At 44.0% G+C, this 25,072-nt stretch overlaps 1 protein-coding gene across 5 annotated transcripts in view; it reads right to left on the bottom strand.

Annotated features, from left to right (window-relative positions):
• XPA (XPA, DNA damage recognition and repair factor) overlaps window positions 1-25,072 on the bottom strand; it is a 71,340-nt gene that overhangs the window by 18,100 nt on the left and 28,168 nt on the right. For 3 of the 5 annotated variants that reach the window (XR_005528840.1, XM_039234764.1, XM_039234765.1), the window contains exons 1-2: window positions 4,993-5,269; window positions 2,916-3,026 (exon numbers count right to left, since the gene is read on the bottom strand). Coding sequence is in view for 4 of the 5 variants with exons in the window: in XM_039234764.1 (XP_039090695.1) it covers window positions 2,916-3,026; window positions 4,993-5,164 (283 nt within the window). In the remaining variant the exon portion in view is untranslated. Of the gene's footprint in view, window positions 1-2,915; window positions 3,027-3,864; window positions 4,319-4,992; window positions 5,270-25,072 lie in introns of those variants that run through there. The other 2 variants (XM_039234766.1, XM_039234767.1) reach the window with 2 other exon arrangements.

Raw genomic sequence — 25,072 nt, 5'->3', positions numbered from 1 at the left:
CAACCTTAGAATCAGCTATTTCTCTGAAGGACCTTGGTTCTTTTTAGTGGGGGAACAGTATCAGAGTCCAAGACCTGGACACCAGGTATGCTCACTGCTACTCGGCTATCTTTGCTTCAAGGCCCTTTCTATGGACAGAGTTAAGAAATAACATGCATATGTGTGTACATACCTACACACATAAGAACCCATACATGCACATGTATCTTTTGAAGTATAAGTGATATACTGTATTAGTTTCACATGTCCAACATAGGGATTCAATATCCATACATATTGTGAAATGATCACAATAAGACTAGTTAACATCTGTTGCCTAGTTACAAAAATCTTTCTTATGAGAACTTTTAAGATCTAATCTCCCAGCAACTTTCAAATGTGCAGTACAGTATAATTAACTAGTCACAGTGCAGTACATTACATCTTCATGACTTATTTTGTAACTAAAAGTCTGAAACTTTAGATCCCCTACACCCCCACTTTCCCCTAGCATCTTCCTGGTTATTCTGATGAACCTCTGTTCGAGATTATAAAAGCATTTGACAGGCTTTGCTTTATAGGCAAATGACTCAAACAAACCATTTTGATTTTCTCAGCTATGCTGAAGATCTTTAAAAATTAACAAAGAGGGACACCTGGGTGGCTCAGTAGGTTAAGCATCCAACTTCAGCTCAGGTCATGGTCTCAGAGTTTGTGGGTTTGAGCCCCGCGTCAGGCTCTGTGCTGACAACTCAGAGCCTGGAGCCTGCTTCAGATTCTGTGTCTCCCTCTCTCTGCCCCTCCTCCTGTTCATGCTCGGTCTCTCTCTCTGTCTCTCTCTCTCTCAAAAATAAACATTTAAAAAAATTAACAAAGAAAACTTGTTAGAAAATATTAATCATTTCCCCTGTTTTCTTCTACCCCCATAGGTCAGCCACATAGAGTTGTACAAGCTCCCCTGTGCAAAGGCATCTGGCCATGGGGGCAAACAGGAGCCAAAATGCATCCCATGACCACTTTTTAAGCCATGAACCCTGGCCCAAACTAAGTCAGCCCAGAAGATGAGGGCCTTTTCTAACTGGTCTCCCAAAGGAGACACACTGAAGGAAGTAACGGGGAGGACATGATGGCCAGTGGACCCACGAGCCAGACCTGGGCAATTAGAGACTCCTCACGCCCTGCCCTGTTCTTGGAATGTACATTCTGCCCATCAGTCCCACGGTGCGAGCTTTCCAAGGACAAAGCCTTGGGAAATAAAGCGTCATTGAGACCACGTTACCTGAATATGTGACTGAACCCAGTCAAGGCCTCTATATAAACTGTTAAGATGTGGCAGGTGGGTGCAGAGACCTGCTCATCTTGAAGCCACCCAGGACAAGCCTCCCAAGTTCCCCTGCTAATTAAAGCTGCCACCTACCAATGTGGAGTGGCCTCTCTCTTTGGTCTCTCTTGCCCTCTGTATACCAGACCAGTTTGCAAACTAACACACACCTTTTCTAACTTCCACAAATTCATTACCAAAGTTCTATTTACAAGCAGCTGCCTTACCAGCAATGCCACATGCACACCTTAGTTAAGAAGGAAGGCCCTACAATAGGTTATCAATAAATATTTGTTGTGTGATCTGTTAAATAAAAATATAGGCTTTACAGCCCACAGCTGATACCAAAATCTACAGAAAAAAGTTACAATGAGTCTTCATATCCATACAAGCATAGAGACTTTAAAGACCTTTTATTCCACACCTTCCTTCCTCATACAGGGCTTCTCTAAAATATTCTGATCAGGTGGTCTTTCAATCTCTGAACCCCTCCAACACTTTGCTATTTAGAGGCAGCAATTCACATAGAAAGTTTTTCCATTTCACAGAGTCACCATGAGGCTCACAGGATCTATGTGCCAACATTCTGTACATGCAAAGTGCTAAGTATATGTAAGGCACTCCTTCATTATACTGCTGAAATCTCCCTCACCGTACTGTAATCGTCGCCCACCGTTCCAAGCTCTACCCTCGAAAGAGAATCACAGGGTGATCTCTCTTCCACAGCGGGGCACCTCTTGCACTTGCAGGCAGTCAGAAGTGTTCCTAAGTTAAACCCGACCAGTTTGACAACTGTTCCTCACATGTCAATTTAAGACTTCTGTTTTGACCACCCTGTTTTGGACACTATATACTTGTCAACATCCCTCTTACATATGGCACCCAAACTGAACAAATACTTTAATCCTTCAAGTCTCAGCTTCTGAAAAGAGTTTAGGCACACATATTCACACCAACTTGGCAAATATGTAACATTTCTGTTGCCACAGCTAAAACTAGAATGCATTTTTTTTAAGTTTATTTGAGAGAGCGAAAGAGAGAAGGGCAGAGGGAGGGGCAGGAAAAGAGGGGGACGAAGGGTCCAAAGCAGGTTCTGCCCTGATAGCAGAGAGCCTGATGCCGGGCTCAAACTCACAATCATGAAATCATGACCTGAGCCAAACCTGGACACTTAACCAACTGAGCCACCCAGGTACCCTAGAACGGGTTTTTTAAGCCTCGCCAAGGATAAATATATACAGATACATATCCCACTTTTTTTCCTCCAAACAAACAAAAGAAAGAAATGTCCTAAATTTTATCTTTTGGGTTGTAGCCCCTCATTTCAGTCTATCTAGATAACTGAGTATTCGATCAGTGAATATATTGGCTATCCCTGCCTATCATAAAATAGAGAGCATCAACCCTCAGTATACAAACCACAAGTTAAATTAATTATTGCCAAATCTGTTTAATTTTTAATCTACTAGCAAAAGTGCCAAACTTTGTTAGTCTTAAAAAGCTAACCTGCTCACTGACTATAAGTATGCTATTATTTAACACCAGTGTGCCAAGAATTATTCATGTTCCTTAAAATGACCAATCTAGATTCCTACTTTCTGGAAATACACTTTACCTGGCTGATGGACAACTTTCCCAATTGTACGTTGTTCCTCTTCTTCCTCTTCTAGAATGAAGCCACCTTCTGTGTCAATGATCTTTGGGGCTGCTTTTACATTAGCCATGCCTATAAAAAGTAAGTAAAAGTGGTCAATGACTTAACTAGGTAAGCCCATAAGTTCCCTTGTGCATAAACAGGAAGTTTCTTTAAATTTAACAGATACCAAACAAGAAAAGGATGTCCACTATTAACACTTATACTCAACATTATACTGAAGGGCCCAGCTAGTGGAAGATAAGAACATAAAACAGGCACAAAGGTTGGAAAGGAGTAAAACAGTCTGCATATTCTACATACATAATCATGTCATCTGTGGATAAAGACTGAATTATGACATATGGCATGAAAAAGACTGAGAAGAACTTGCTTAGAATGTGGTGCCAAGGGTCTGGGGAAAGAGCAAGGTGTAGCAGAGAGAAATGGGGCTCTGTCTTGGCATGACCAAGGATCCTGCTCAAGCGATGGTCCTGACTCCTCCAGCTGCTCTGGTCTTTTTCATGGTCTGTGTCCTAGCTCTGAGAGAGAATGAAGGTGGTACAGTACATGGAAATAAAAGTACTGCAAAGATCAAAATCTCAACACCAAACCTAACTCTTGTAGCACAGCGGGTTGTACACCATGTTACAGCACAGTTCCGTTCCTGGGTCAGTGCCTGGGAAACCTTACAGAATATTCATTCTACCTGGTTTTCTGTGATCAGAAGTTTTATAGCAGTTTATTGTTCTATTATGCACCCGCGTTCCACAGCCATTTAGGACAGATCTGCAAACCTTTATGAAATCACAAATATTAATGCAAATGAACAACTTTTTGTCCCAACTCTGGAAAGTCTCAAGTTGAGAAAGGAATAAAAAAAAATAATAATAAATAAAAAAAAAAGGACTAGCAAGGATGAGACCAGAACCTTTAAAAGTGGCTGGAATTTGCAGATTCAGGATCAGTATAAAGACATGCTGCCAGCCCCAGACTCTTGGCATTCTTCCTTACTTCTGGATGATGAAAAGGGCCCTAAAACGTGCTCAATTATTCACACAGTATGAGATATGGCTTTTCAAACTTCGTGTTACAGAGGTGGTCCTAAAGCGCACATCAACCAAACTATATTGTGGTACCCTGGGGAAGATTATTACTTGGCTCCAGTGTAAACTTACATGACAAAAACTTACGCACGCACATGACAGACCTGCAGTTAAGGGCTGCCCTAAGAAAGGGGGAAGGTAACATTTAGACAAAAATGGCACAAAAATAACAGCCGATCTTCCTAAAACTGAAAGATTCCTGGCACAGAAGAGGCTATCGGTAGCAAGGAAAGGCCCTGAACACAGTATCAGATGACCTCAATTCTAGTCCCGATTAGCCTGTTGCATTTGCTCCTATGAACCTGATCAGATCCCTTTCCTTTTCTGGTCCTCAGTTACCCCTTGGTGAAATACCAGTACCAATTCCTGCCCTAATTATTTTCCAAGCGAACAGAATCAAATCAGCTAACGTGAAAGATGTGAAGCACAACAAGCGCCACTCCTGAGCCCCAAGAAGGCAGGAGCTCACGTCCGTTCGCCTCTCTTGGTGCCCCTGCACGAAGCAAGCACGGTGCCGGGTCCGGAATATGCACTCAATCGCCCTTTGCTGAGTGGATGAATTCGGGAGCGGTGCAGAATTATTCGTGCAATGGGTACAAGTCTAAAAGCTTTATACGAGGACTACCCCTGGGGCTGTCGGAGGCACAGCAGGAAGGGAGCAGAAAGGGAAAGCTGAGGCGCCCACCGACACCGGTTGGCACGCCTGACGGCGAGGGCGGCTGCTTGTCCAAGCTAAAGACGGCAGCGGGGCCGCCCAGGTGCAGTGAGAAAAGCCCGGGGTCCAGCGCGGACCGGCCGGTGGTCGCGCACGGCCCGCTTTGACACGGCCCCGGAGGCGGACTCCCGGGACTGCGGGAGGACATGAGCACAGCAAAAGGGCAGCCGACGCCACTCTCAGAACTTGGTATACCCGGCCCGCCAGAGGGAAGGGACAGCGCCGCCAGGGCCCAAACCTCCGGTAGCCGCAGCCGCCGTCGCCGGGTAGGGCCGGGCCGCCAGCCGGGCCTGGCGCAGCATCAGCGCCCGCTGCCTCTTCCGCTCTATGCTCGCCCGCACCGAGGCAGGCAGCTCCGCAGGCTGTTCTGAAGCCGCCGGCTCCGGCGAAGCTCCCTCGGCCGCCGCCATGTCCAAGTTCCCCAAAGGGCCGAGGACCTAGCCCCGCGCAAGCGCAACGGCGCTCCGAAGCCTTCCCACAGCCCCGCGGCGACGCCTGCACCGCCTCCGCTTCGACGCCACCGTACAGCCTTTGAGAAGGAGAGCGCCTGCGCACGTTGAGGAGGCCGGGACGCAAGGCACCGGCGGTGGGTGGGGCCTGCGCACGCGTCGGGGAAGCTGCGTGCTGGTAACCCAGAAGGACTCCGGCTGAGGTCAATTTTCAGTACCCGGTCGTCTTTAAAATAATAGTTTCGCTTGGTGGGTCAGAATATGGGCTTTGGAGTCAAAACCGGATTAAGGTCCAGTTCTGACACTGACCGCTGCGTGACCTTGACGAACAAGTTACTTAACCTCAGTTTCTTCAGAAGTAAAACGACGATAATTATGGAACAATCCCTGGGTTGTTGGAAAGATCAGATGTAAGGATTTTCAGCACAATGCCTGGCATATGGAAAGCTTCCAAAAATAAGGGCAGCTAGTAGTAATAGTAGCGCCAGTCAAGAAAGACCGATAGATGATTCATCTGACTGTACTTTGAAAGCATGGCCTAGCGGACAGTCTTAGATTTGATTTGAGAACCCCTGGGTTCAAACTCTTACTTGCTGTGTGACGTCAGGCAAATGCAGCACCTGGTATCAGAGCTGGTATGCGTGAACTTGGCTATCTTTTCCATGGAATATTCCTTCAGTGTGGGTGAAATGCCACCAGGTAGACTGGGTTTGGATTTGGGCCAAATCCTGGCTTCCCAAAAGTGTATGGCAAATGGAGCATTTTGCAAGACACATGGCATGCGTTTCCAAAAATGTATGCTTTTTTAATTATTATTACAAATGAAATTTAATTGAAACCAGAAAAGACTATGTTCTAATTACTGCATATTACCATTTAGGACTAGTTTTCAGAACAACCTGACAGACTGCGGTTTCACACCAGAATTCAATGGTTAAAATTTGAGCCCCACAACGTAGTGGTTCTAATCTATTGAATATATATATATTCTATATATATTCTATATATATTCTAATCTATTGAGATATATATATATATTCAATAAGCTGGAGAGCATCATAAAAACCAGATAAGTGCTCAGATCTTCTGGTTAAACTGGAGATGAAGACCTCAAGCAATCCCTGTTCCTTCTCCCCTCAGATTCCTTTCTCTCCTTATCCACTGACTTTGTCCAGGTGACAAAATCTTAGATTGCATAAGCACAAACAACAAAAGAAAAAATTAAATAAATTGGACTTCATCAAAATGTAAAACTTTTGACCATCAAAGAACACCATCAAGAAACTGAACAGATAACTCACAGAACGGTAGAAAATATTTGCAAATCACATATCTGAAAAGGTCTAGTATCCACAATATCTAAAGAACTTTTATAACTCCATAACAAAAAAAGGCAAATAACCCAGTTTTTAAATAAGCAAAGGACTGGGGCACCTGGGTGGCTCAGTCAGTTAAGCGTCCAACTTTGGCTCAGGTCATTATCTCACAGTTCGTGGGTTTGAGCCCCATGTTGGGCTCTGTACTGACAGCTAGCTCAGACCCCAGAGCCAGATTCAGATTCTGTATCTCCCTCTCTCTCTGAACCTCCCCTGCTCACACTGTCTCTCTCTCAAACACACACACAAATAAATAAAAACATTTAAAAAATTTTTAAATAAGCAAAGGACTTAAATGGACATTTTTCTAAAGACAATATAGAAATGGCCAACAAGGACATGAAAAGACAGTCATCACTAGTCATTAGGGAAATGCAAACCAAAAATTTAGTAAGATACCACTTTACTACCATTAGGATGACTAGAATTAAGAAAAAAGACAGAAAATAACAAGTATTGGCAAGAATGTGGAGACATTGGAGTACTTATACATTACTGGTGGGAATGTAAAATGCTGTTACGGAGAATAGTTTGACGAGTCAAAAAGTTAAACATAGAATTACCATATGAGGGGCTCCTGGGTGGCTCAGTCGGTTGGTTAAGCATCCAGCTCTTGATTTCAGCTCCAGTCATGATCTCACAGTTCATGAGATCGAGCCCCGTGTTGGGTTCTGCACTGACAGCAGGGAGCCTACTTGGGATTGCCTCTTTCCTTCTCTCTCTCTGCCCCTCCCTCACTTGTGCTCATGTTCTGTCTCTCACTCTCTCTCACAATAAATAAGTAAACTTAAAACAATTTTTTATAGACTTAACACATGAGTCAGTAATGCCACTCATCCTGCTTTAGGTAATGTTCTCCGGCTTAAGCATATATACAATCAATAAACTAGAACCACTCGCTTGTGCTGCTCAAATTTTAAATGTTGAATACTAGCGTGAAACCTCAGTGTGCCAGATTGTTCTAAAACTCTATACCCCAGCAATTCCACATACCGAAAAAAATTGAAACACAGGTGTTCAAACAAAAACTTGCACGCAATGTTCATAGCAGGACTATTCAGAGTAACCCAAAAGTTAAAGCTACCCAAATAGCCACCAAACGATGAAAGCAAAAACAAAATGTGATATGCCAATACAAAGGAATATTATTCAGCCAGAAAAGGGACAGAGTAGTGACACATGCTACAACATGGATATATCTTGAAAACATGTATTCCTTCTATATGAAACATTCAAAATAAGCAAACTCATAGTGACAGAGAGCTGATTAGTGGCTGCTAGGGGCTGAGAGGAAAGGGGACAGGGGAATGACTGCTTAATAAGTATGAGGTTTCCTTTTAGGATAATGAAATGCTCCGGGAACTAGCTAGTGGTGACAGTTGCACAATACTGTGAATGGACTCCATTATTACTAATGGACTGGAGTGTCAAGTGCCCCTTCAAGGGGGCAGCTACCACTCCAGCTCCTGTGGGTGGTTGCCAAGAAAGAATTTGGGCCCACAGTTGCCAGAATGTCCAAGGAAAATAACCGCTTCTCAAATTTCAATGCACATATGAGTCACTTGGTGATCTTGTTAAAATGCAGATTCTGATCCCATAGGTCTATGGTGGGACCTGAGATTGTGCGGGGGCTGTAGCTCCCCCACCCACACTTTGAATAGTGAGGGTCCAGCTCTGAAGTTCTCAAATCTGGGTGCACACTGGAAGCACCTGGGGAGTTTAACTAACAGTGATGCTTAGGACACACCCCCAGACATTCTGACATCATGGGTCAGGGCACCATCACTCTAATAGGTAGCAGACTTCGAAAGCCAACATCCTAGATGACCCTCTAGATTTCACACAGCTCTAAGAGCCTTTCGGGCTATGCAGTGTTTCTGGAGAACAAGGTAACAGTTCTTTTCCCAAGGTCACCTTTGGAGAATACCTAGCCTGTAGAACCACCTCCCCAACAAAGCATTCCAAACGTGAAGGATGTGGACCATAGTTCAGATGCTGTACAGGCATTTTGTAACTCTCGACAACCTGTTGGATTTCCTTTTACCAGCAACTCCCTCTTCTTTGGCGTCCTGACCTTTATTAGCAAGTTTCCGGTAATTGGGTCTGAATGCCTCAACCAGGCTAAAATGAGACTCCTCCTTTAGCGAAAGAAAGAGTGCATGCCCCAATCTGTATATCACACACGGTCACAGAGGCTGTAGGGCTTGCCCAGAGCATAGCAGCATGAGTCATCTTGGTGGGGGTACAAAAGGAAAACAGGCAAGGAGAATAGACCAGTGGCTGTGTTCCTGCCTCTCCCCACACAGTCTCTGGAAAAACCTGTGACTACATCTATCTTCCTGCTTTGTACCTCTCCTCTCCCAGACCAGCCGTGATCCTGGCTGAAAGAGGGGTAATTAACAAAGCACAGAAAGACTTGAAAGCCCCAACCAGAGCCTGCAAAAGAGCAGACAGGCAAGAATGGAAGTCAGGAAGGGGAATGAGAAACTTGGCAGTGTTTCCTGACAGGGCCTCCTCTCTAAGAGCATTACTGGAGTTATTCATGCCTGAGATGACAGGATGTGAACATATTTGCCTTTATTATCGAGTAAATAGTACATGTGTGTGGCTTTCTTTTTAATTTTTTCCCTGGCTCCCCAGGGCTTTACCCCTTAATGTGGTCACTTTGAACATCATTGGCATAAGTTCACTATAGAAGAACATCTGTGGCAGGGGGCACGACAAGGTGGGAAACTGTCTGGGACAAGGATGCAGCAGCTCAGAAATCAGCCTCGTCCTGTTGGTGTAAGCTATATTGATTCAGTAACCCAGTAAACGCAGTCTCTTTTGGTTATGACTGACCCTCCTGGAGAAACGTCAATTTCAACATCCCTCAACCAAAAGATAAAGGGATTGAGGCAAAACTATCATTTTGGAACCTCGGTCAATAATATGTGTGTGCAAAGAGATTTAGAAGACATCTTAGAGACTCACAAGGATTTTCTTTCCAGAAGCAGTAAGGAATGGTAAGGTCCAAGTGATTCCACTTAGTATAGGGCCTAGGAAAAATGACTGTTGGCACCGGAAGCCCAAATCTTTTGCTAATCACAGACCAGCAAAGACAGATCTCTACTTGGCATTCCTCAAATCCTGAATATGGTCCAGGGGACCTTGCTTCTTATTTCTTACTGCCACTTCCAAGAAGCCTACCCTGACTCCCACCCCTGGCTGTCTATGAACCTTCTATGTACGGGCTGGTGTTGTGGCACTTACTTGCCACGTGAGAGGTGATTCCTACCTCCCATCCTTACTAGATTATCAGGTTCTGGAGAGCTGGGACTGCCTGATTCTTCCCAGTACATCCAGGGCCTCCCACAGTGCCAAGCACACAGCAGCTGCTCAGTACATATTTGCAGAATTTATAAATAGAATGAATAATGTTAAATAAGCCTAGTTGGAGGTCTCACCAGCACTGAAACTCAAGATGCAAAGCTGAACCCTACAACCACTATAAGGCCAGCTCTGGCCTGCCCTGCTTACACAGGTGTAGGAAATAGTCTCCTCAAAACAGCCCAAACCGTTGCTGTCCACCTTTATTTACTGCAATAATAATAATAATGACAATAACAATAATAAACACTGATACGGCATTTACTGTATAGTAGGTGTTTCTTTAAGCATCTTGAATTGATCAATTCTCTAATTTTCATAACTACTCAATGAATATATTCACTAATGTCAGTTTGTAGATAAGACAACTAAGGCACATAGATGTTAAGTAACTTGTTCAAGGTTCATAAGCTAATAAGTGACAGACCAAGGTTCAACCAGGCACAGACCAGCCCTGGCATAATATTCTCCACCACTCAAGTGTAAGTCTCTAGATTAGAACAAGTCTTCCTCTTACTTCCTCCGCTAGTATTTGCTCTGCCTGAGTTAGTACAGAGCTGGCGATACCCTATGTGGGTAACCAAGTGGAGCAGACAGGGCTGTCTCTGCCTGAGGCTTGGTCCTGTCTTCCATAGGGGACAGAGGAGGATGAACGTGGTCCAGGGTTCATCTATTATGTGGATGAACTCCAATCCACATAATGGGGTTATAGGCTTGTGGTTTCCTATTTTCTTATTACCCCCCACAATTGGGGTTTTCCTTTCAATTACCTTTATAACAAGTGTGGCTGCAGCTTCAAACCACAAACCACTCATATGTTATTGGCAAAGACTTCTTCTAATATTTATAGTTCTGTTAAGCAGATGAACTGTTTATCACCAGGTATACTTGTTTTCACAGTTTTTATAATGTTTGGAAATGGGCTGTTTTCTGGCCCCCATCTCTGCTCTGGTCCCGCCGCTACTAGCCTAGCTTAGCTCCTATCATTTCCTACCTGAACAGCCTCCGACTGCTCTCCCAACCTCTTGGCTAACCAATTCTGATCCATCTCCCACTTGGCCTTATAGTTTCATCCTCCTAAAGTACAGCTTTGACCATACCATTCCTCCGCTCAACGATCATTTATTTGTGCCTAGTTGAGACTGGCTCTACCCCTGATTAGCCTATGACCTTGAACAAGTTCCTTAACATCTCTGAGCCTCAATTGTCTCCCCTATAAACTGGGATTAGTGAATATACTCATTGAGTAGTTTGATTTTTTATAAAATCAATACCCATTCTTGGAAGTATGGATCCATAAGTCAAGTATAAAATCAAGTGTGGTAAGTGTGGAGCCCTTCTTTTCAGTTCAAACATTCTGTCAGGGTGTTTGAGGAAACAGCCTCCTTCCGCATATGTCGGAGGTGGCATCAGATGACGTGCAGGACTTTGCTCAACCTTCAGTGTCTGTGATTTTTAGTCTAAGTAGACGTCTCTTGAGAAGCGTTCATGAAAAACAATCTGAAGGTCTTGGTGTCCCCAAAACTCTATGTGAGCCAACACGCAACATGACCGATCGAAAGAGATAATGTGAACGGAAGGGACAAGAACAAAAGCAGAGCATGTGGATTAAGGGAGATGTCTGTCCTGCTCTTTTCAGCTGCTTACACCACATCTGGGGCCTGTGCCCGCTTCTGGACAACACCCACAGAATCAGTGAGCCAGCGTGTGGCCAGGGTGTGGAGGAATAGGAAAGCCTATCATAGGAAGAAAGTGTTGGAGGGACCATTTCAGAAGATTCCCGATCAAGGCGCCACTCTCCACAGGGCTTCCCTGGGCAGAGGGCAGAGGTGTGGTCTGCTGGGCCTTTACACTCTCGCCTAAGTGGCGAGTCACGGCGGCCTCACTGGGCACGATTTCTTCTCACCTCAGACCACCAAACCCAGGACCACCTTCACAGCCTGCCCCAGTGGCCCTGCACCCCTCAGAAGTTGAACAGAAGTGGCCACAGGGTGAGAGTCTGACCCAAGTCAGACTTCAGGGACAAGAAGGTACCAAAGACTCTATAGTATAACAAATCCAGGCTGTTGTGGAGTCCACGCTGGTAATGAAAACAAAAATGAAAACAAAAATGAAAAAAGTTGAGCACTTGCCTTTTATTTTAGTTTTTAATTACTCATCTATTTAATTTTTAAGTAACCTCTACACCCAACGTCGGGCTCGAACTCACAACCCTGAGATCCAGAGTTGCATGTTCTACCTCCTGAGCCAGCCAGGCACCCCAGGCACTTGCCTTTTAAATGTATAAAGATTTCCTCACTGCCACAGATAACTATGTTGTGCCCTATTTTTCCTAAAACAAATGACTTGGTCTCTTATTTTTCCTTTTTCGATGAAAGCCTGATAAGAAAAATATGTTAGTTTTTGTTTTTACAATGGGAAAAACAAGAGCACATGTGCAATGAGAAATGACATCACAGTCATCCTCATTGCAGGGGTGACAGTGGCGAGCTGAGGGGACGGCCAGCAGGACTGCAGCAGGCCCAATGAGACCAAGCCTTCCACTTTGTTAAAAAAGGAGTTCAGAATATGGGGGTTTATGTGAAATCTTCCAATTTCTTTTTTTTATGTTTATTTTTGAGAGAGAGAGAGAGCGAGCAAGCAGGGGAGGGACAGAGAGAGAGGGAGACAGAGGATCTGAAAGCGGGCTCTGCACTGAGAGCACAGAGCCTGATGAGGGGTCCAAACGTACGAGCCACGAGACCGTGACCTGAGCCAAGTCAGACGCTTAACCAACTGAGCCACCCAGGTGCCCCAAAATCTTCTAATTTCTAAATGCTGATGCTGATGTTCAGAAAACATCACACAAGCTTAAAATCCCTCTACAACATGTCTGCTGGAGTCTTCCTAACTCTGCCTGTATCCCTGGGTTTGGCACTCACACCCATAAAAGCAGCCAGCAGCCACAAAAGTTCCCTGTGGACTGCTCTGACTGCTAGCAATGAACTCTTCAAATTCAATGGAAATCAATCTTTTTATAGTACAACAGCTCAACCATTCCTGGCCCGCATAGCTTCTAGGCCTCTGGTCTCTAGGCCATTCCATTCATTCATGCATGAATGCATTCACTCATTTACACACACACACACACACACACACACACACACACACACACACACACACACACGCCAACAGGGTGAGCTCCCCATGAGTGGAAAATGTATTTTATCTGAGTCCCTCGGCGTCTCCTTCCCACATGGGGCCTGCGTGGGAACATTCCAGCCTCCCTCTTCCTCTCCTGGATGAAGGCTGCCTGGGGGAAGAAGCTTCCTCCTGGATCCTGTGTGTGAGATTCCTTCCAGCCAGTAGCCTGGTACTGGCAAGCAGGTGCATGGTGTTTACTGGGTCTGTGGCCCTGGGCAAGTCACTGATGTCCCAGCCTAGGCCTCCCCATGTGTTAAACAGGGTTGTTAACCCCCCACTTGATGGCATATTTTGAGGTACTTATAAATCGTTTCTTAAACAGAAAGTGCAACACAGTCAGGTTGGTGATGGGTAGTATTGACATGGAGTGGAAGGAAGCTGGAGTTCCACAGGGCTGGGTTTGAATCCAGGCTCAGCCACTTTGGGCAGCTTATTTTATCTCTATGAGCCTCAGTTTACTCATCTATAAAATGGGGATAAAACTGCCTACTCTACAATCCTGTTCTTTAGATTGTAAATTAGAAATAATGGTGCCTGTTGAAGGAGCCTGGGAAGCGGTAGCTACTGTTGCTGATACCACTAGAGGGCACCAAACTATTCCATAGCCGAAACCGGCCTGGAGTCCGATCCACACGCACAGGAAACCCTGTAAGGCTGCGGGGGACCCACAAGTATGTAGATTTGCGCACATGTTCTCCTTTTTTATTGGAAAATTAGAAATTGCATTTTACACTGAACTATTTGGGGGGATCACTTATTAACAAAAGCAGCCTAAAGTCGGGGGAAGAGCACCCCACAGAGGAGAGCTCTAGGGACTCGAGTCTGGTCCTTGCCCTGCTTCTTGTGCTGTGTGTGGACCACCTTTGGAAGCGGGAGAAGGTTGGACCAGGTGATCTCCAAGGGCCCTTCCAGCCGTGTATGACCAAGATTCTGAGGCACATACATTTCCTGAAACAGCAGTTGGGGGGCGGGGGGCGGGATGGGGGGATGGACCAAAGGACCCCTGGATGCCCTCGCGGGGGCTGGGATTTGCTGATTTACACACAGTCAAGGGAAGCCCCGCAGGGCTAATCCTGGCCTTACAAAGGAGTGCGGTTAGAGCTGTCGGGTGGTGGCGACGTTTTTCTGCGGGCGCACAAGGTGCTTATCATCTTTTGTGCAGGCTGCTGCCGAAGCCGGGAGACCACCCAGCCTGACAAAGAAAGGAATTCTTGTCTGCAGTTGATAGCCCTCAGGTTGACGGCTTTCCATTTGCCCCGGAGGCTGTCACTCACAGAACAATGGCAAGGAGCTGGGTGGCTCTCACCTGAGACTGGCTTTGCCAGGGGGCAGGGGTGCGGAACAGGACTGGTGGGGTGGGGGTGGGGGGCTGTTGTCTCTCCTCCCAGGATATGTAGGCTCTCAGATCACTCTGGACTGCATCAGATTTGCTTGGAGAGGCTCTGGAGGGCTGTTTTCCCCGTGGATGGTTGTCTCACTCTACCGATCAGAAAGCAGGAAGCCCTGGGGCGTCTGGGTGGCTCTGCTGCTTAAGTGTCCGACTTTGGCTCAGGTCATGATCTCACAGTTCACGGGTTTGAGCCCTGCTTGGGGCTCTGTACTGACAGCTCAGAGCCTGGAGCCTACTTTGGATTCTGGGCCTCCCTCTCCCTCTGCCCCTTCCCCGTTCACACTCTGTCTCTCAAAAATAAATAAACCTTTAAAAAATTTTTTAAAAAAAGAAAGCAAGCAACAAGCCCTGAAGATGTTACTTTGTTAAAAAAAAATAGTTATAACGAATTATTGACACACACACACAACATAAATCAATGTCAAAAGCATTGTGTGAGGTAAAAGGCAGACATGAGAGCACCGACCGTATGATCCCATTTCTAGGAACTCCCAGAGCAGACAAAACCATCTATGTGATAGAAATCAGATCATCGGCTACTTCCTTAGGTGAGGCAAAGGCTGATTACAAAGAAACATGAAGGGACTTTCTAAGGGTGGAAACGTTCTAGTCTTAAGCGGTAAGTATATGGGTGTACATGCCTTTGGAAAATGCACTGAACTGTACCCTTAAAATCAGTGCATTGTACTGTACAGAAAGTATATTTCAATTAACACTGATTAAAACTGAATTGCAAGAAATACTTATAATGACTTTTCTCATTCTGAAAAGAAATACATGTTTATGCCAGAAGACTGAGAAAATACAGATAATTTTTTAAAAAAAGAAAGAAGGGCCATCCATAATCCTATTACCCAGAGGTAAACATGGTTATCAACCTGATATTGATAGTACGAGACCCTTATTTTCACAGAAATGAGATGATGCAGTTTGTGATCGGCTTGCTTGCTGCATTAAATTGACAGTATAGGCACATAGTTATAACCTTCTGTACCAAAAGTTACAAAAGAACATAAAGTAAAAAAAAAAAAAATCCCTCTCCCAGAAGCAATCTCTCCCATCACTTACTTGTATATTCTCCTGAAAATGTTATATATTTACAAACACATATGTGTTTTTTTCTTAAGAAAAAAAAGCACACTATATACACAGCTTGCACCTATATTAACCTGTATTTTAAATATAATATGATAATATTAATTTTATCTGAGAATAAAAATGTTATTAATGACATCTTTCCATGTCATTAATTTTTGTGTCATTTTGAAGCAGACATTTGATTGAAGTATAACAAAAACCAGAAATATGCAAAAAGTATAAAGGTAAAGCTCAAAGTGTTTTCACAAATGGGATCTACTTTTATACACAGCACCGACATAAAATAACAGATCATTACCAGCACCTCCAAAAATCTTTTGGACCCTCTCCTAGATACTGCCTCCTCAACCTCAAAAGAAACCACTATTCTGCCTTCTCATTTCTAATGAGTTTTGTCTGGTTTTTGAACTTTATATGATGGAATTATATATTTATTCTTATGTCTATATTCTTTCACTCAACAGTACAGAGATGAGATTCATTCATGTTGTTACATACAGCAATAGTTCATTCACACTTCCTGTCACATAGCATTCCTTTGTTTAAATGTATCACAATTTATTTATCCATTCTATTGTTGATAGACACATGGCTTGTTTCCAGGTTTTGCCTATTATAGCTGCTATAAATTCTTTAGATGTCTTTTGGTGAACATATGTATATATTTCTGTTGCATATAAGCTTAGACGTGCAAATGCTAGGTCATGGGGTATGCAAATGTACAGCATTAGTAGAAAATACCAAATCATCTCCAAAATGGCTACCCCAATTTATACTCTTGCCTGCAGTGTATGAGAGTTTCAATTGCTCTACATCATCACCTACAACATCAGTTATAATGGCTATAGAGCATTTCACCATAAGGATATGCCATGCTTTATTTTACCTGTTTCCTGTAATTCAGGGATTCTTAACTCTCTTTGTGGCATACACACACTGGTGCTCTGACAAAACTTGAGGACCCCTTCTCAGAATATGGCCTAGTAAAATATGTGCTTCCTTGTTAACACACTAACTCATGACCTCTAGCAGCAGGGCTTATAATCACAGGAACCTCAAAATTTCAAAATAAGCATAAAAATATCTATTGGCCTTTGGTGCTGCTTCTCCTATTGGCCTTTGCCAATTTTTAATGATTTTTTTTTTTTTTTGTAAGTAATCTCTCCACCCAATGTGGGGCTGGAACTCACAACCCTGAGGTTAAGAGTCACAGGCTCTCTCCACTGAGCCAGCCAGGCACCCTGGCCTTTGCCAATTTTTAAAATGGCTTATTTATTTTCAAATTTGTATGTAAGAACTGTGTATTACAGATATGAACCACCTAGTGAAATGTTACAATTTTTTTGTTATTAGCTTTACCTTTTATGTTTTTTATCATAGCTGTTTATATATTTTAAATAATCACCTTACTGAGAAATAATTCAGATGGCATAAAATTCACCCTTTTAAAGTAAACAATTTAATGGTTTTTAGTCCATTAACAGTTGTGAAACGATCACCATCATCTAATTTCATAAGATTTTCAGCACCCAGAAAGAAACCTTGAACCCATTGGTTGTCATTGTCCCAGAAGCATCCCCCCAGACCCTGTACCTCCTGGTGCATCTAATCCAGTCCCGTTTCTATTCTAGATAGAATAAAAGGAGTTACCTATTCTGGACATTTCATATAAATACATGAACACACACAAACTACACAAACAATATGTGATCCTTTGTGACTGGCTTCTTTCACTCAGCATGTTTCCAGGATTAATCTCCGTTGTAGCGTGTGGTAATACTTCATTGCTCTTTATGGCTGAATAATATTCCATTGTATGGACACTCCAGATTTTGTTTATGCATTTATCACCTGATACACATGTGGGTTGTTTCTACTTTGGAGCTATTATGAATAATGCTGCTATGAACATTCATACAAAAGTTTTTGTGTAGATGTATTTTTCATTTCTCTTGTATATACCTAGGAGCGGTAACTCTGTAACATTTTTGAGGAACTGCCTGCCATACTGTTTTCCAAAGTGGCTGCAAATATCTACCTACCTACCTATCTGTCTATCTACTTATTTGTTTATTTATTTATTTAGCACAAACAGGGGAGGAGCAAAGAGAGAATGAGAGAGAGAGAATCCCAAGCAGGCTCTGCACTGTCAGCTCAGAGCCCGATACAGGTCTCAAACTCATGAACTCTGAGATCATGACCTGAGCTGAGATTAAGAGTTGAATCCTTGACTGACCGAGCCATCCAGGCACCCTTAAAGTGACTGCATATTTTTTAAAGTCCTGCCAGCAATGTATGAGGTATTTATGGTTTGTTTGTTTTTTACGTTTATTTTTGATAGAGAGTACACATGGAGGAGGGGCAAAGAGAAGGGGACAGAAGATCTGAAGCAGGCTCTATGCTGACAGCAGCAAGCCCCATGTGGGGCTCGAACTCACAAACCAAACCCGCAAGATCGTGTCCTGAGCTGAACTTAGACACTCAACCTACTGAGCCACCCAGACACCCCTGTTTCTGGTTTTCTAATGCATAAAAATTTTAAATTATCCACATCAAAATAAAACACTGGTTTTCTTTATGGTCTCTCTTTGAGTCATTCTTAGAAGGGCTTTCACCACTCCAACATTATAGAAATAGTCTATATAAAATATGTGTATTTTTTTCTTTTAGTATGTTTGTCTGTTTGTTGTTAATTTTAAAAATCTAAACAACACTTGGGATCTACTTTATGCAACCCCAGGTCTTCCTACCTTTTCTGCCTCTTTGGTAGACTTTTTAATCCATCTGCCTTATAATTAATGGCAAATTTGCCCAGATCCTAGCTTCACTTGTCAGTCTTCAGAGGTGTGCTAAATTGTTACTGGAATCTTTTCTTGTTTCTTCAGAAGTTTTTATGGCTATTTCAGATACTTCTAGCTTTTTTTTTTTTTTTTACATATTTTTTTTTTAATTTTTTTTTTTTTTATTTATTTCTAGGAGAGAGAGAGAGACAGCGTGAGCGGGGGAGGGTCAGAGAGAGAGGGAGACACAGACTGAAACAGGCTCCAGGCTCTGAGCTGGCAGTCAGCACAGTGCCCGACGCGGGGCTCGAACCCACGAACTGTGAGATCATGACCTAAGCGAAAGTCGGACGCTTAACCGACTAAGCCACCCAGGCGCCCCTTTTTTACATATTATTTTTAAAGAAAGTGCTCATTGGAATGCATTGTTTCTCAGTGGTGTAAACATTGTATCAGAATTGGAATAAAGAGGCTGTGGATGGTGTTCTAGACACACTTTACCTCATGGGTCTTGTCTTTTCCCACCTTTGTTTCCTAAATTTAGAGGGCATGGAAACCCTGTATGTGGTGAGCAGACAGACTGACCAGGTAAGTGGGAAAGGGGCTGAGGGAGGCTGGGAGGAGCCTAGGAGTGTTTGGGGAGCATTCATTAGGTTTTCCAGCCATTCCCGTTTTCCTGCTCCCCCCACCAGCTCGGAAACAGAAAGCGGACTGTTTCCACCAATAATGGTACAGCCAAGCCTCACATTTCCTACTTTTCATAGCATTTCTATTCAGTTTTATCCTTCCCACAATCTTGGAAGGCTAGACAGGACCCAGGACTCCTTGGCTCCATTTGACAGATGAAGAAATAGAGGCTCCAAGAGGGTAAATGCGGAAACCGTAAGGCTAGGACATGGTAGAGCTACATCGTCACCACCCAGGGCTCCTGACTCCAAGCCTCAAACACCCCCGTTCAGCAGGGAAAGAGGGCCAAAGGTCTGGGGTGTGTACACACACAGCCCTCCAAAGGAATGCCGGGTTTTGTGGCTTGGGTTTTTCTTCCCGTTTCTAAGCTCACTTCGCATGCCAGCCAAGGGTGTACGGCTGTGCGTAGGGGGTGGAAGGGGGTGAGTTGCAGAGTTGCATGTCGTTTCTAAGCCACTTTATAAAGGAGGTCAAAGCACGGAACCTGCCTGGGATGAAGCTCATAAGTTCCTTCCGGACTTCTGCTGTCTCATCAGAGCCGAGCTTCCGCAAGGGAACAACTCTGAACGAGATTCTACCTGCCGGTGGGAACGAGGTTCAGTGCCTCACGCCCTGGCTCCTTGAGTGGCTTATTGTGACCTGCACGTGTGCTTCAAATTCATAAAACACCCTCTTGTGGCAACAGAGATAGACAAACTGCTTCTTGGGCTCGAGACGAACTGAGAAAGATGAAGTCCTTGCATCCTATGACACTGCACATCCCAATATGAAGTGTCCTTTGTGAGGGATTAAAAAAAAGTTCCAGGCAAATGCCACTTTTTGCACACTGCTCTTGGAGAGTCACAGAGAAAATTAGTATACTTAAGGCTCCAAGAAGTGGTGCAAGGATGAGGCCTGTTGAACACGTTAACCTTGGGTATATGCGGCATCTCCAGCCCCGGGACCCTTCACTCCGGTAACATCCAAGACTTCTTGTGATCAACGGTTCCATGGAGTTTTGCATAGTGTTGTTATCGAACATATATTTCTATTACATGCATGTGCTAGTAACAATTGCCATATTTTCAAATATTGAGACATCCCACCACTAGTTTCAATTTACAATGTGAAGGAGGCTGACAATGTTTTGGAGTCTATATAAATGCAGGTCAAATTCTATTACAACAAAGTAAAAAAAAAAGAGGTTGTAAAAAAAAAAGAGGCTGCAAATTCTTTTACTTTCATGCTGTGCTCTTAAATGTATCTAATATTCCTTGTTGAGTATACTGCTTTCAAAAAATGAATAGTTTTTGATCACATACTCATTTCTATTGTATAAGAAGTTTATCGCAATATATTTTCACCTATATTGCACTTACTAATGGACTCAGACTTAGTATTTCTATTAATAGACATAAAACATTTTACTTTAAAATTCTTAAGGGGAAAATAGTTGGGGAGAGGGAAGGAGGCAAACCATGAGAGACTCTCAAATGCTGAGAACAAACTGAGGGCTGATGGGGGTGGGGGAGAGGGGAAAGGGGTGATGGGCATGGAGGAGGGCAGTTGTGGGGGTGAGCACTGGTTATTATATGGAAACCAACTTGACAATAAACTATTTAAGAAAAAAATGTTTTAAATTCTTCAGTGTTATACTATACTGTCATTAATTTTTTTTTAAGTTTATTTATGCACACGAGCATGGGAGAGGCAGAGAGAGGGAGAGAGAATCCCAAGCAGGCTCCATGCTGTCAGCACAGAGCCCAATGTAGGGTTCAATCTCATGACCATGAGATATGACCTGTGCCAATATCAAGAGTCAGAAACTCACCTGCCTGAGCCACCCAGATTCCCCCATCACTAATTTTCACTAAAGTTATGCATGTCATTTTCATGAAAATATAAAAAGGAGCTTTCCCTTTGGGGCACTAATATATTTCTGAATAGAATCTTTTTTTATAATAAGAGCAATTGATGAGCCCTTTTAAGTTTTTTAAAAAATATATACAAATGCTGATAAAAGTCCATTATCTATTCCCTCAAATACAACCACTGCTAACATTTTCATCTTTTGTCTATGCATATATAGTTTTTACATCATTGAGATCCCACTCTGTCGTCTCTTTATTGATTTAACATTACAGCAAGGATATTAGCATTTGTGTGGTTTTGTTTTTATTTTATTTTATTAGTGTTTTAAGTTTATTTATTTATTTATTTTGAGAGAGAGAGGGTTTGAGCAGGGGAGGGGCAGAGAGACAGAGAGAGAGAGAGAGAGAGAGAGAGAATCCCAAGTTGGCTCCACACTGTCAGCACAGAATCCAATGTGGGACTCAGACTCACGAAACATGAGGTCATGACCTGAGCAGAAACCAAGAGTAGGATGCTCAACCGACTAGCCACTCAGGTGTCTCCCACCCCCGCCGCCTTTTTTATCTTAGCGAGAACACGCAAGCAGGGAAGAAGGGCAGAAGAAGAGAAGAAGAATCGTAAGCAGGCTCCACACTCATCACAACCATGAGATTGTGATCTGAGCCAAAATCAAGAGTCAGACACTCAACCGACTGAGCCACCCAGGTGCCCCTAGCATTATTTTTTTTATACTCAATGAATGTATAAATAAAGAGAACAATTTAAGATGAGACTCCCTACCTTCCAAGAGATGTTGGTGGTTTCAATTATGCGGGACCCAGAAGAGTAACTAAGATGTCCGCACAGAATGCAGAGAAATGTGGGGCTGTCTTAGACGATGATCGTGCATGCAGTGAAGTAGCATCTTGGCCCCCGCAGTGTCCCCTCTCCATAGTTAAGTCCACTTGGGTCTCCCTGCAGGCTCCTCCCATACCTGGTGCTGAAACCATGCCTTCCCTAGGTCAGATGTAAGTCAAAGGGCCAAGGTCAAGGAGGGACTGATGAATTCTCCCATTAAGTAACAGAACATTGAGATAAATGGCCTTCCTTCAATCATCAAGTTTTGCTTTTCCTTTTCTCCGAACCTTGTGATAAAATGAATACTTGTACATTGTCTTACAGTCAGAATTTATGGTAAAGTACATAATCTAAGGTAGTTGAGACTTGGAGGCTTCAGTGATTTGGCCAAGTCCCCCCTTTGGCTGGGAAGGGGTAGTTCCCAGAACCCCATCCCTCTGGCGTCTAACTCTTTGGACCTTCTGCCTTTCCATGCAGACCTGCACCCCTGCTTCCAAGCAGGCATAAAAGCCCACGTAAAATGTGAGACAGAAGTACAGCTGTCCTTGCCTGGGTGGAATCAGAACATATTTCAATCCAATAGAATTAATGGGCTTATTGCAAAATCCTCCTAATTCCCCAGTCAAGTCATCTGAGCCTGGGTTCTGGGTCCTCTATCGCTGGGTTTTTATCTGACAGACGCTGACAGATGTTGCACATTGAGGATAAAAAAGTGCGCAGGGCTGGGAGGTGGCTTTGGCTTTCATAATGGCCACAGGTGTTCCGGTCCGCCTTTTGGCTCGCCCCTTTGTACACTGCCAGACGACAAAGACGGATGATGAAGACCGGTTTACCTTCTGAGCTTTCACACAACCAGAAGGATTTGCTGTGAGGGGCAGCTTTCATTGGCTTCTTGTGCTTTCGCTGGGAAAGCTGGGCTCTCAAAAACAGCTCCAAAACTCTGAATTGGGGGGGGGGGAGGCGGTTCAGGCTTCACTCGGAATAAGGGAAGGTTAGAAAGAAAACAGAGTGAAGTTAAAAGAGCATTCTAAGCAGGCCACATGTGGGACTAGGGATGGAATGTGCTGGTGACTGGCCAGAGAATAGCAAGGAACCAAGCTGTTCGCACTTGTTTCTTTTAAACAGGTAACCTTCACTGCTAAAGGCATGCGACTTGACGTCATTACAAGAAATATACTTTCCCAAGCCAGAGGCTTATTAAGGCCCCAAAGGGAGCCTTTCAATCCTTTATTCCAATTGCTCAAGTTTTCTTGAAAAACTAAGCTGAAGACATGTGATTTCTCAACTGAGACTGGGTCTCAGTTTCCTCGTCCACAAAACAAAGGGTTGTGAACACACAACCGCCAAGGGGCCTTCTAGGATAGTTTCTGGTGTTTTTACACTTTTGCTACGGCAGGTCTTGTTCCTGGTTCTGACAGACCTACCGCGCACATTTCCTGCCTGCAAGGAGCCACCGTTCAGTAGAGGCAATGAGGCCGGCGGAGAATCTTGCAGTACAAAGGCAAGCCCCGTATATCTATGGTGCAAGAGATGCAGAGGGCCAAGGGAGTAATGGGAGCCGAGGCCCTGCCCAGATGAAGACAAAGCCATGGTGGAAGAGGTGGCATTTGAGTAGGCCTTGAAGGATGAGAGAACATGGGGAGAAAAGGAATTCTAAGCAGGAAAGGAGCATGAACAGAGGCAGGGAAGCTGGAAAAAGCAAGGTGAGTCCATAGTATCCTGACATAAATGTACCCAGGCATAGGGCCTGAGCAGGCCTTGAATACCAGAGTGTGTAGTTTACTTGGTGGGTACTAGGGAGCCATTGAGGGCCTAAAGGAAGAGATGTAATATCATTAGAATTGTACTTTATTTTTTTTTAATTTTAAAGTTTTTTTTTTTTTTTGAGAGAGAGAGAGAGTGCAAAGGGGGGGAGGGGCAGAGAGAAGAGTGAGAGAGAGAGAGCTCCAAGCAGGCTCCAGGCTGTGAGTGCAGAGCCTGACTTGGGGCTCCAACTCATGAACCGCAAGATCATGACCTGAACCAAAACTAAGAGTCAGACACTTAACTGACTGAGCCACCTGGGGGGCCCCTAGAATGAATGGTACTTTAGGAACATTACTCTGGCAAAACGGGCATATTGGTTTTCATAAAGTTCCCCCCGGGTGACAAATGGAGGAGCTGAGATTAGAACCCACCCAGTCTGACTTCCAAGCTTGCGCACACAACTCTCCAAGAAGGCCACAGAAACACTGGATGAGCTTTGGATCTACAGTTTCGACACCAGTGTCCTCTCCAGAGGGGTACAATGAAAGGCAAACAACATCCAATGGGAAGGGGTGGAGATTCACCTGCTAATTCCTAGCTGTAATAATGGGGTGAATAGTGGTTGCCAAAAGGTATGTCCACATCCTAATCCCTGCTACCTGTGAATTGTACCTTATATAGCAAAAGACTGAATATGACTTTACATGGCACAGGATGTGAATAAGTTAAGGATCTCAAGAAAAGGAACTTAACCCTGAATTACTGGGCAGCCCTGCACGCAATCACACATACTCTCATCAGACAGACACGTAGAGAAGAGAAAGAAGCAACATGACCACAGGGATCAGAGTGATGTCCCACAAGGAAAGGAATGCCTGAAGCCACCAGAAGCTGGAAGAGGCAAGGAATGGATTCTCCCCAAGAGCCTTGGATAGGAGTGTGGCCCTGAAACCCCTTGGTTTCAGACTCCAGACCTCTAGAACTGTCGAGGAAACAAATTTCTGTTGTCGTAAGCCCAAGGCTGTGGTAACTTGTCACAGGAAACCAATACCCTGGGTAACCTTTCGTTAAATTTAAATTCATTTTGCATTGATAATACATGCACATGTTTCAAAATTTTAAAAGGGTAAAGGATTTAGGATGAAAAGGAAATCTCCCTTCTTTCCATGCCACAAGCCACCAGCTTTCCTCCACAGAGGCCATCCAGTGTAAGAGGCTTTAAATGAATATTTCATCGTGTGTGTGTGTGTGTGTGTGTGTGTGTGTGAGAGAGAGAGAGAGAGAGAGAGAGAGAGAGGGAGAGAGAGAGACTACAGAATTTTGCAATTATCACCAAATATTTGGAAGGTAGCAGGTGGTCATGAGGTTGTAAAAACACACCTTATGCTTATAGACAGACAGATGTGGTTCAAAATCTTTTCCAGTTCCAACACATATCTGATGACTCTCTGGGCAAGCTCCCCAACCTCAGAAGGCCTCAGTTTTGTCCTCCGTAAAATGGGGATGATGATGTTTCCCATCTGTGGAACTGCTGTGAGGAATCAATGAGATG

The sequence above is a fragment of the Hyaena hyaena genome, unplaced genomic scaffold (assembly GCF_003009895.1).
Source record: "Hyaena hyaena isolate Hyena2069 unplaced genomic scaffold, ASM300989v1 scaffold_93, whole genome shotgun sequence".
NCBI classification, from domain to species: Eukaryota; Metazoa; Chordata; class Mammalia; order Carnivora; family Hyaenidae; genus Hyaena; species Hyaena hyaena.
This window is presented reverse-complemented; position numbering and strand designations above follow the sequence as displayed.